Here is a 12462-nt window from a genome sequence, read left to right on the forward strand (position 1 = left end):
AGCCCTCAAGACTTCACAGGAGAAGGACCTGAATTCCAGCATTGCTGCAGAGAGGATGTCCACTGAAGTGTCTTCACACATACCCAGTTTTAAGGCTTCAGTTCCTGACAGAAGTCAGTGGAGCGCTCAAGCAGGGCTGCTTGGACCTGCAAACAGAAACTGTAGAGGCTGTCAATCAAGCATTTCAGGTACATATCACAATTTGTTAGCAGGTTCAATGGTGGGTTTGAAGGAAGCACCATTGGTCTGCCCATCACACTCTCAATGGGATTTGTTTTGTTTTCAGGTAAGGAATGGCTTGGATGAGCCACAGCATTAGGATATAGATTAGAAGGCACTTTCAGTTGAGTTTTTGGGCACATTTTAGCTAAAGTGTGGATTTCCTACACTCCACCCTTCCTGCCAACTAGGGGTGGTAAGCACAATGGGAGTGTTGCTGTATCCATAAAGCCTGCATATTTCCTGAATTACAGAAGAAACTGAGTTGACACCACAGTCACTGGAAATGCAAGTGGGGAGTTAACTCTCTCATCAACATTTAGCAAGGACCTACTTAGATCCACCCTGAAAACATTTAGAAGAACGTAGAAATATCAATAACATTTAGGCATCATAATAAAGTCCATTTGCTAAAGAACATAGGGTCTGAGAATACAGTTCCAGTCTGTTTGGCAACTAAAACGCATGTGTGACTCAGGGCAACAAGTTCAGCCACTTGTGCCAAATGAAAAAGACTGGCTTTCAACATCTTCATGTCAAGTACATACAGCATAATCAGCCATGTGTTCAGTTGCCATTTCTGAGGCATGAGTCATCCAGAAAATATACTAGATTGCTACTTGGTATTGGTGCAATGGATAGGTCTGCCTGGGGCTTAGTTAGATGTTCTGTTACCAGAAGGCAGTCATGGGGCTTGCCTTCTTGAGAAGCTGAATTCGGAGTAGGACAATGAACTTAATAATATAAATTAGGGGAGAGGATGTTGCCTAACGGGATAGGGCGGTTGATCTCAAATCTGGGAAACCAAGTTTGAGTCTCAGCAATGACGCTCAACCTCCTGTGATTCTGGGCAAATCATTTAATCTCCTCGTGCCTATCAAAAAAATGAAATAATAATTAATGTGTCCTTGTGTAATGTAACTAGTGCTCATGTAAAGTGCTCTGATACCTTTGGTTCAAGTTTGCGCTATATAAAACTCCCCCCCCCAAAAAAAATTGTGGGCAGTTATAAGATCTCACAATAGGACAATCTTAGGATGAAGAGATGCTGAGTTTTAGTGGTGAGCAAATGGGTAACAAGTGAGTAAGAGACGGCAACATTGATGATGGACCGAAGCACAATGTTCTCTGATGATTCTATGAGTTGGGCAGCCACTGTCAGTGAGCCAGAGACAATGGGATCAAAAGCAGAGGAGTATTAGTCTTTTTGTATTATTAAGGAGCATAAACTAAGAAAAACAAAAAATTCATCCGGATACAGAGGTAGTCAAATCGATTTCCCTTCAACAATTCATATACATTAATAGACAAAATGAAGAAACAAGAGATACTTCCAGAAACAGAAGAATAATTACTCTCCAACAATTCATATATGTTCATAGGCAATATAAACAAAAAAAAACAAGACAACTACAGAGACAATCAGATCGAATACCCTCCAACAGTTCAGATAAATTGGTAGACTACATAAATCCGTTCAGTCCAAATATTTAATTTCCACTCAATGAGCACCTTTTCATTTATGTTAAAATAGAACATATATTTGAGTCAACTATTATATTTGATCCATACAGACTTTTGGTTTTCATTGGCCGTCGAAGACTACCCAACTGAAGCTATCCAGTACCTAAATCTAAGCTGATTCTGGGCCCGTTTCATAATTGGTGCTTAGATCAATGACCCATGTTTCCTAGCCCTCTTTCTCTTACAATTATAGAGGATTTTCTCTAAGGTTATACATACAGAGCAGCTGTGAGAACCATTGATGCTCTATTAGAGCCCCGGATTCAACCAGGCTGATGCTATAGTAACACGTGTCACGACCATGACTATGAATACAAAATAGAGCTTCCCTCTGTCACCCAGAAAACATCTAGCTATACCAAATATCATCAATGCTGGGGTTATGTCAACATTGGCTTTAAGTGATGCCTTTAAAAAGGCCCCGATTCCATCTTATAAGGCATACAGTTTTGTGCATAAAAAAACATATACGCCTTATCAGTGGGACCCTCGCCACAATGAAGACATTGATCATCCAGTCTCTTCTGCCAGCCACACAGATTAGCAGGGGTGTAAAATAGGTTTAAAATAGTTTTACAGTGCTCGCTCTTCAAACTAGCCATGAGCAGAACTTCCATGCCCAATGTAAGCAATATGCATTTTGATTCCTTCCCACACTGGAGGCAGGTGGAGCACATATGTGCATTCCCCAGTGACAGCTATAAACATTGGGCAAGCAGCTGGAATGACAGACCTCTGCCATTTGAGGAGTTGGCTGGATAGATTGGAGGGAGAGACTTGACACTTGGCCTCTGGGAGCCAGATCAAGGCCCCACTAAAGATTAAAATCTGCATTTCACAGCTCAGACATCAAGTACCCCCAACGTTAAAGGCACACTACAGTATAACTTCAGCAGGGTAGGGATACACTTGTGGGGACTTGGGACCAGAGACCTTGGAACTGCATGGTAAACGCTTCCAGAGGAATCTGTTGTGCACAAGGAGGATTACTGCCATTGGAAGTGACCGTGCACCCTTCCTGAATAGTGGCTGGCCTGGGCTGACTACCTGCTGCTGTGTAGCACCCTGAAGAGTGCTCTCCAAGGGCTTGTTGGCTTGCCCCCTGTTTTTGTTGAGAGATCAAGGACATCAGAGACCTCCCACGAGGGACCCACACTGTCTACTTATGACAAATAGAGAGATGAGCCCTCTTAAGCAACCACATCATCTGCTGGATCCCAACTGGTAGCATGGCGTGAGCGTGGAACTAAGAATTGTACCTGGAGAATGGATTGCCTTGTGTAGAGCCCCAAAAGTATTACCTTCATTAAGGGAGTGGGGCCCCTGCATCATGAAGACCTCAACATGCATAAGTGTCTTGGTGGTGGTGAGTGGATTTACTGGTTGCGGGATCCAGCATGGCTCACTCCATCGATCATGCCACATCTCTCTCGTACGGCATGCCAGCTGTATGTTTATTGTGTGTTTTGTCTGATTCACAGGTTGTGATTCTTTGAGGTGAGGGCGTACCCATAGTGGTGCCTCATTCTACCTCATGTGGTACTGCTCAACTTGCACCTGTTTGTGTGTGACCAGAATTGCCTGGCGCAACTAGTATCAATATACACCAGGCATTGTGCCTCATTTCCAGGGAGGTATGGAATTTGCAACTCTTCATTGTGTGTGACTGGAACTGCCTGGTTGACTCAGAGCAATGCGCACCAAATGTTGTGCCTCATTTCCAGGGATGTACTGAGTTTGCAACTCTGCATTGTGGAAGACCAGAATTGTCCAGTGCGACTCGTAACATCGAGCACCATATGTTGTGCCCAGATTGCCTGAGTGCTACTCTGAATGACGTGTGCCTGAAGGGGTGCCTCTTTCTTCCGAGAGGCTCCCCCTGCTTCATTCTCCATTAACCAATTGTTCCTTTTTGGCCCTCAATGTGGCAGACCGACTACCCTCTTCTCACCCGGCCCCTGGCGAAATCATGTTGCCAGGTAGTATTGCCCAGATTGGGCCTGAATAGTGAGAGTGATTAACTGGGCTAAAGGTACACATTTGAGAGCAATTAGAAGTGGGTCAAGAGACTGTGCAACCCCACCTGTGCTTTGCAGAACTGGGCTGGTGCCGGAAGGCACATTGTGGAACCGTTTTGAGTTACAGACTATCGCCCTCAGCCCTCTTCTGCTCCGCATCCTTTGGGTGAACTTCCCGAGGGGGGACCAAACCACCATTTGATGGCTGCCTCCTAGTTAGTTCTGCTACCTAGCCCCACCTTCTTCCTGGGGACCATGATTAAGTGTAACTTTGGCCACCATCGGCCTAGTATCGAGGAGGGCTGTTTATCTCCAACCCGTGGGCATAGGGTAGTCGGGATGAGTTGGAGGGTGGAGGGATGCTTGGGCCATGAAATCGGCAGAGTGTTTTCCATTGACTGGCTGGATATAATTTGCACCGCATTACAGTGCTGTGTGCATATGTGTGCGAGTGTGTTCCATACGGTTCTGCCTGATATCTGTTGCACCGTGTATCAGTGCTGATCGAGTGTGTGTGTGTGTGTGTGTGTGCGTGCATGCCTGCGTGTTTGTGTGTGTGTGTGTGATTCATTATACCCCCCGGTGGTGTTGCATTACACATTAACTCCTTCCTAAAAGAACACTACATTTGACAGTGGTCGAACCCATTCAGCCTCGGCCCACAGTGCTGTTTAAAAGTGTTGCTATTCTTTGAATGGACATATTTTGATATCATGGTGATCTAGGGTGCACCCTATAACTGTGTAGTATTGAATTTTAATAATTGCGAGGGTAGGCCTAGTTTTGACAATGCATTGCACCGCTTAAAAGAGTGCTGGGGGGTAACGTAGGATCTTTCTCAAGTGTGCATACCACTGATGTCATTTTAACATGGTTGAGCCTAGCACTGCTAGTAATATTTCCAAGTGTGATGTTCATGCTGTTTTAATTAATGTGTGTGTTTAATACAAACTTTATTTACACACACCAGGTGTGAAGTCTCATTTGTGAAGCTCAGTGTATTTATTGTGCGTGTGAGTGCTGTGCCAATGCTTTACACATTGCCTCTGTGATAAGCCTGACTGCTCAGTGCTAAGCTACCCAAGGGTGAGCGCAGGTTATACAGTGAGTGTAATCACCCACTGCTGATGGGAGTGGTAAGTTCTGCCTGAGTAGGGCATCGCCTCAGCCACCCAGAAAGTGCCAGTTCCAACAGGGATACATTCATGCTTCCAAGGAGAGACCAATTTGGCTATGATCCTCCCCATGCGTGACACGAGAATCTTTGAATAGATTATGGCACTGCAGTTAATCATTGGAAGTGTTCTACATAACCCAGGTTTCATTGGGGTTTTCCCATTCTTTCTAAAAACTACAATATTTGTACAGCCCCAAGAGGCTGGAGCGACCCCCTAAAGCTGGACACCGAGAAATGTGTCAATCAGATCTTTAGCAATTCTGAGAAAAATACTCTATAGAACTTTGTCAGAATATTAACAGACCTTGTAGCTTTGCAGATGTAATGGATTTCAGAGCCTCTCTTACTCTATCAACGGTTATGGTGGATTCCAAATATTTGACATCTCTCTCTATAGGCTTGTTGCTAATACCCTCTAAAAAGTCTTTCAGCTGTGCTTGTGAGGAAGAGATATCTTCATGATATAACTGCCCATAATACTCTTCAAAAACTCTAGTGATATCCTCCGGGGTAACTTCCAAGCGACTGGATTTGCCTTCAAGAGCCTATATTCCCCTTTCTACCTCTTGCTATCGTGCACAGAGGCCCACTAGTCTTCCCACTGTCTCACCATACTCAGAGCTCTCTATTTTATGGACATGAAATGTTTTCAATTATGCTTTATAATGATAGCTATTGATCCTAGGTTTGGCAAATGCTTTTCTTAGGAGGGCATTCTGGTAATCCTGCCCACCCATAACCAGCCTCATATGCTGAGCTTCAAGGGATGAAAACTCATCATATTGCCCCCGACCTCATTAGCTTGCAGTTTTTGGTTGCGAAAGACAAAGATAATTGTCTCACCCCTGCTTTTAGTCAATCCCAAACCACCCCTGTCAAGGCTCTGCCGCATTAACATCCAGAAAATCACCTAGCCACTTTCTCATATGCTCAGTGTAGCTGGCATTTAGAAGTAATTTCACTATTAAATGCCAATTTCGCCGCCTCCTGATTATCCCAGAATCTGCAATTTCCAAAATCAAGGGGTTGTGGTCAGAAAAAAAACCCAGCTGGTCTCTTGATCTCTGCGTTTCTGACCAGATCTGCTGAGATTAAAAAAAAAATCCAACCAAACATACTTCTTATGCAGGTAAGAACAATTTGAATAGTTCGGGCCCAGGGATGTTAGCTTGTCCCCTTCATCCACCAGTCAATGATTACTCATAAACTGGCGCATGGCCATGTATATTGATAGCTTCCTCTGGGCATTCTTCCCAGAATAAACCATGTTTCTTGCCACTTCCATATGTAAATTAGGATCACCACAGACAACCAGGGGATGGGCCACAGTGCCAGTTCCACCACCATCCCATCTATAACAGCAGCTTCGTCTAGATTGGAGCCATAGATGGAGCATTAAGTAAAACAGGACCCCGCCACTTGTCATTCCACAATTGCCCATCTTCCAAGCCTAGCCGCATGGCATCGTTTAACCAGGCAGCAATTTACTCTTCCAAAAATTGTCACCCCCCTTGTGGAGGAGCCTTGGGAGGTACAAGCAAGAAGAGAGTAACCAGAAATTTGCAACAAATCTCTCTTCTCCCATGGTATGTGGGTTTCTTGCTCACAGCTGAAGTCTGGTCCTAATGTTCTAAACACCTCAGCCACATTTTGCTTTTTTAAACCACATACGTTGGCGGTACACATACACATTTTCCTAGACTGATTCATCATTATATATTAAAGGGGAGCCCCAGATCGTATTACAACATCCACTCCAACTTGGGTAGATGCCCTAGCCATTTCTTTTTCTCTTGCTTGCTTTCCTGTAATACACTGAGTTTAACATCAATAGACCAAGCCTCGCTGTGACACCTCCTATTTTAGCTCCGTTTTTTGTGATGTGCCCCCCCCTTCCATCCCCCTGGCCACCCCGTTCCTCCTTCAGTACCCCTCCCACCACCCAAACCGCGCCATCAGACCCCCGACACCCCTTCCACCCTTGTGAAGCATACAGACTGGTCATGGGTCTGTTGATGGTTTTCATGCTTTCACCCCCAGCCAGAGCCTAATATTCCAGAAACATAAATTACAAATGACATATTAACAAAAATATATGTAAGTGGCCCCCCTAGCACTGTGGAAGATCAGAATCCATGAAATTGTCGAGCATACAAGACGCAATTAGTCCATTGATCAAATAATTCATTAGATCATTAGGTCATATTCTCTAGAAGCTCTTTGGCTTTAATTTGTGCAGAAAACATGTGAGTTCTGTCATTTCACATGACCTATAATCCAGCCGGCTTCACAAGGAATGCCTGTGTCTCCTTGTCCTGAAAAAGCGTAATTGTCTGCCTGAGCCCTCAGCGCCTCTCTATCATGACATGACAGGAGTCTGACCGAACAAAGAAAGATCTGACATCGACACTACACATGGAATCTGGTCGAGTTCTCTCAAAAACCGCCTGCCATTAAATGAAATTCCCAATAAAAACCAAGATGGCCCCGGTTTCTCTGTCTCCTGTTTCAAATGTTTCCTCATTAGCTGGGTTCTATGAGTCTTCTGGATTTTCTGATCCCAGTTCCAACCCTTGAGCTTGTGGAAAGCCTTCTGAAACAGGTTGACTGCAAACAGCCTTGCATCATTCCCTTCCAGGCTTTTGCCAGTCCCTAAGACTCACATGCTCTTACGGCATTGCCGGTTCTCAAAATCTTCCCGCTTCCATTGAGTGTCAATCAACTGAATCTCAAGTGCCTCTGTTTGTCCCCTGATGGCTGCAAAATTAATTTCCAGGACAGTGGTCCTGCTTTCTAGAGTGGACATCCTACACGATATTGCAGAGCATGTTTTGCCGAAAGTCCTCATGAGGAGCTTCTGCTCTGCTTCCCACTTCTAATACTGAGACAGCTGCCGGTTCCCCCAGCGGCCAAAGTTACTGCGTGCCTGTCTTTAAAAGTAACCGTTCTCCAGCCAGCAATTTTCTGGCCCACAAGTCTGGTCACTGCTCTCCGGGGGCAATTACCCCCACTTCTGGCCACGAATGCGAGGTATCCCAAGGCATGCAGCAGCAGTCTCCTTGCCACTCCGCAACTTCAACTCTGCCCATGTGGTTCTCTCAACTGCCCCAATAGTAGCCAGAGGCCAAAAACAGTTCCTGAGTACCTACTCTGATACCAGAGGCAGTCTCAGAGTTTCTCAGGCTCTGGTGGAATGAGACGCTGTGCCCAGCCATCTTGCACAGCCGCCATCTTGCTTTCCCCTTCGGCTTCAGGCCTACTGCAGAGGAATGATAGTCAATAGACTATATCTCATCCCGGTGGTCTTGCACCAAGAGGAAACGCATGCGATGTAAAGGGCTATATTCGCTCCAGGCTTCTACTGGCTAGTAGAAGCCCGGAGCATCAACATTCCAAAGTTGGCCTTTTTTCACAGCTGTTGCTGTGAACAAAGGCCTCACAGAGACCGAGGGGATTTTAACCCCCTAGGGCACCGTGAGGCCTTTGTTTTACACTATAGAACATTCTGCCCTCAAGGGGCAGGATGTTCTTATAGCCTTATAGCCCTCCGTAGCGGGCTATATTTGCCATTAAAGGCCCGCTCCCTTGTTAAAGGCTCTTACTTGCAGCTCGGGCCTTTAACGCTGGAGTGGGCCTTTAATGGCTGCTATTGCACGCCACAGCTGACTATAAGGCTATAGAAGGGAACTTAATATTTTTTCTCTGCTTCAGACTGAAGCAACTCAAACAATAACCCCATAGTGCTACAATTCAGCCTGCTGTTTAGTATAAGGCCTCTTTGTCCAGTGACATTGCACTCTGTGTTGGCATTTTCTATGGGACGCAGTTATCACTGTAGTTCTTTATTAAACCTCTGCTAAAAGACGCAAGCCAGGACAAGTACTGTAGCAGAGCTAGCACCATGGTAAGGAAGGCTCTGGTTGGGCTAGGCATTCTTTAGAGCTCATGAGCGGGGTTTGTGGTAGGGAAAGCTCTGAGCAGGGTAAGACTCCAGTAGACCATGTGGACTTCAAAGGGCAGGCACCGTGCCTGCAAAATGCTTTGTACATAGAGCCCGATTTATACTCTGGAGTACAGACTGTACTCCATCAAGGCGATGGAGTAAAGTGCTCTTACTCTGGTCATTGATCGGAACCTCCGTCACAGTGGTTCCAGTAATGAGTTTAAAAAACCATGACGGCTGCTTGTCATACTTTAACAAGTTTTGGTTTTTCAAAAACTAAATTATATGCACAATTTTGATTTTGAAAAAAGAAAATCTAATGACCCCCACACGGTAGGAGAAATCTCCCAGGATATGGGTGTCATTTGAATATTTTTACTGTCGCTTAAGGCCACGTATTTCATGACAGTGAGGGAGAGTACAAGTGGCCACTTGACCGCACACTCTAAATCAGTCTGGTGGTCGAGTGGCCAAACCTCGGACAGCGCAACGGTGTATGTCAGGGAGAGAGTAGTCTCTCTCCCTGACTTACTTAAAGTCGCCATAATGGAAATCAGACTGGCAGACCATCAGTGTAGAGAAGGGACTGCATCGCCATTGAGATGGACAACCCTCTCTATCAAACTCTATATCAGCCCATAAGACGCAGTAGACCACATGTTTTAATCAGTCAAATACATACTTGCCACTCTTCCTATGTAAGCAATAGGCTACCTCTTTTGCCACCATCCTACAGCCTACCACTATACATTTCCATTCCTAATGCCTTGGATCAACCCTGTGGAGAAAACACCCGTAAGCAGGAGCCAGCAATCACAGAAAATTAAAAAAATACAAACATGTGACTGTCTGACGTGACTTTTACTTAAATCTACTGATAAGTATTGTATTTATGACTCCTGCACGCATTACCTTTTGCCATCCTCTCTGTCTTCTAGGTGTCTTTTTCTACTTGAGCTCAGCCGTGAACCCACTAATCTACAACCTCCTCTCCAGACGCTTCCGATCAGCCTTTTTGACGTTCCTCCCTGCCTGCTGCCGGCGCTGGCCCCGCAAGCATCCCTCACGCGGACTCCCTCCCCAAAGGGGCATCTCCATGCTTGGCGACCGCCCACTGGTGGACTGGACAGAAGAAGCCAGCCCACCATATACTCACCGGGCCTCGGTTTGTAGCTCCCATCTACTGTCCTATGACATCAGCGCTCATGGGGGAGCGGGGCTCCCCGCACAGTGCAACAAAGCAGCGCTAAGCGACTTCCTGGAAAATTGACTAATGTGTCTGTACTGCAAGCTGCTGTGTGAATCCACGACCCGTGCCATCTCTTCGCCAGCACTTTATGCTCTCCAAGAACCACTATTGCCTCAGTTAAACATTTTCATGTTTTCTTTCCAGTTGTTACCTTCTTTATTCATGTTTACTTTTATATTTATTCTCAATAAATATCAAAATGTTGTTATTGATATTATTGGTAATTAGCACGTGTAAAGCACACAATGTTCCATATGATGTTTAGATTGTTTTGTTTCCTGAGCATGACATCAAACTTCTCCGGAGTCCCTGCAGTAATCTCAGAGTCGGCCATCACATTTTTCATGCCACCCTGCCAACAGGTCCCTGTAGTGATGTCACAGACTGATGTAAGGTTGCTAGCATGATCTCCTCGACAGTTGTCAGGTTGCTGGAGTAGTTCCATAACCTGTCGTGAGTTAAGTGGAGAAATACAGCAGTTTCCTGTCAGGTTCCTAAAGGGATGCCACTGTCTGGCTTCAGCATACTGGAGCGACGTCACAATCTAATGTAAAGCTCTAGGAGTGATCGCATAGTCTGATCTCGCTGCACTCAACGGAGGGTGGCATAATTTCAGGTCTATCCTCAATGCACGATTAAAGTTAGAGATCTCTAAGGAAATTAATAATCTTTGAATATTAAAAACGAGAGTTAATGCTTCATAGAAGCTATGGTGATTCCCAAAAGGGGTGTGCAGGAACCAGGGACCAGGGGCAGATTAAACCTAAAATAGGCCACTGTAGACTGACATATTTTTCTGGTAATCTATTGTTCACCTATACGTTTCTTATACATGTTCCAATTTTAACTGTATAAAACGTTTGTGCCTGTGTTATCACTAACTGCCACAGTGAGAGGTATTTTTTCCTATGGTGCCTCACCTCAGAAGAACTTTAGAGCCAAGACAGGGGACAAGCAGAACAACCATCTACAAGAGAAGATGTTCCTGGAAACGCATTTGGACTTTACAGAATCGAGAAAGCCAATAAAAAGCAGAAAACCTGAACAATTCAACTAATGTGAGAGAAACCAGGATCATCATTTTTTTCAGGCCATGCTCCAGCAGGTGTTATCTTTAAAGGACAATTCCATGTGGTCAGTGGAGTAAATTCCAGAAACCCTGCAGGGCCACTGAAGCAGTAGCTCACATTGAAAGTAGACTAAAAGCTCTGCAAAGTGAAGACACCTTGCCCATTTCAAAGTTCCCTCTCCCTAGCTGTGGAGTTTTGAGGGAATGACTGATTGCGGTAGGGAAAGCGCCCTTCAATGCTCAAGTTTCCGCAGCTCATCTACTGTTCGTGTGTTTTTCACACTCAGCAATGTTGCCTTTTATCTCCTGGTATATTTTGTGCTGTAGTGCTGTTACTCCTCCGCCCTCTGTAGATGCCGGATGCTTTGGTATATTTTAAAGTACATGAATATGAACATTAATGAACATTAGATCACCTGTGTGTATCCTCTGTTTGGGCATATTAAAGCAGGTTGAATGCCACGGTGTAATTATGTTTAACAGGGCGTTGGTCCAGCACTTCACCAGAGCTCCGACACATTGGAGTTGGATCACCATTTCACAGCTGTTTTCTCGATATATTCAAATCAATTTCTGCACAAGTGGAAAATGTATTAATTAAATAAATTAATAATCTCAGCCTAAATCTGTGTCACGGTGAAGGATCCTTTTATTGCATCCAGTCCAAGATGAGATTGTCACAAGCTCCTCTTGAGGCATAATGAGTGCTCAGCATTTTTCCTTTTTTAGGATTCTATTGGATCCCGTATTTTGTTTTCTCCACCAGATTTTTCCACTCTTCTTTTTGGTGTCTCACTGCACTTCCCAAAACTGGAATATTGTACACCCAGAACTTAAAAAGGATTTCTAATTGTCCAGTTTTTACTCACACATGTGATATGACAATCATGAGTGTGATAGTTATGCTTCTTAAAATGTTAGTCATCAATGTTACAGACAAGACCTCTCCTTAAGCTTTCCATTCTGCAGTCCCTTGTAACAGGGTGGCTGAATGGCAAATCTTGACTTGTACAGAAATATTCTGTTTTTTCAAAACAGCATGTCCAAAGTTGGTCCTGAAAGAAAGGATCAGTAGCAGACTTTAGGGATAATACAAACTATATAAGTCATTTCATAAAATTAATTTTATCTAAATTAATTTTAATAGAGATCCTTAAATACAGTCTGGATTCGGCTATCCTAGACCTACGATTCTAAACAGCGAATAGAGAGAATGGTTAATGCAGTGTGCAGTGAAATTTTGCCCATTGTCTACCAAACTGT

General features: G+C 44.5%; 1 protein-coding gene across 1 annotated transcript in view; it reads left to right on the top strand.

Annotated features, from left to right (window-relative positions):
• NMUR2 (neuromedin U receptor 2) overlaps window positions 1-10151 on the top strand; it is a 388629-nt gene extending 378478 nt beyond the window's left edge. Inside the window, exon 4 of the mRNA XM_085614977.1 lies at window positions 9820-10151. Coding sequence (XP_085471103.1) covers window positions 9820-10151 — 332 coding nt within the window. The remainder of the gene's footprint in view (window positions 1-9819) is intronic.
• Window positions 10152-12462: the final 2311 nt, after the last annotated feature.

The sequence above is a fragment of the Triturus cristatus genome, chromosome 7, assembly GCF_964204655.1.
Source record: "Triturus cristatus chromosome 7, aTriCri1.1, whole genome shotgun sequence".
NCBI lineage: Eukaryota > Metazoa > Chordata > Amphibia > Caudata > Salamandridae > Triturus > Triturus cristatus.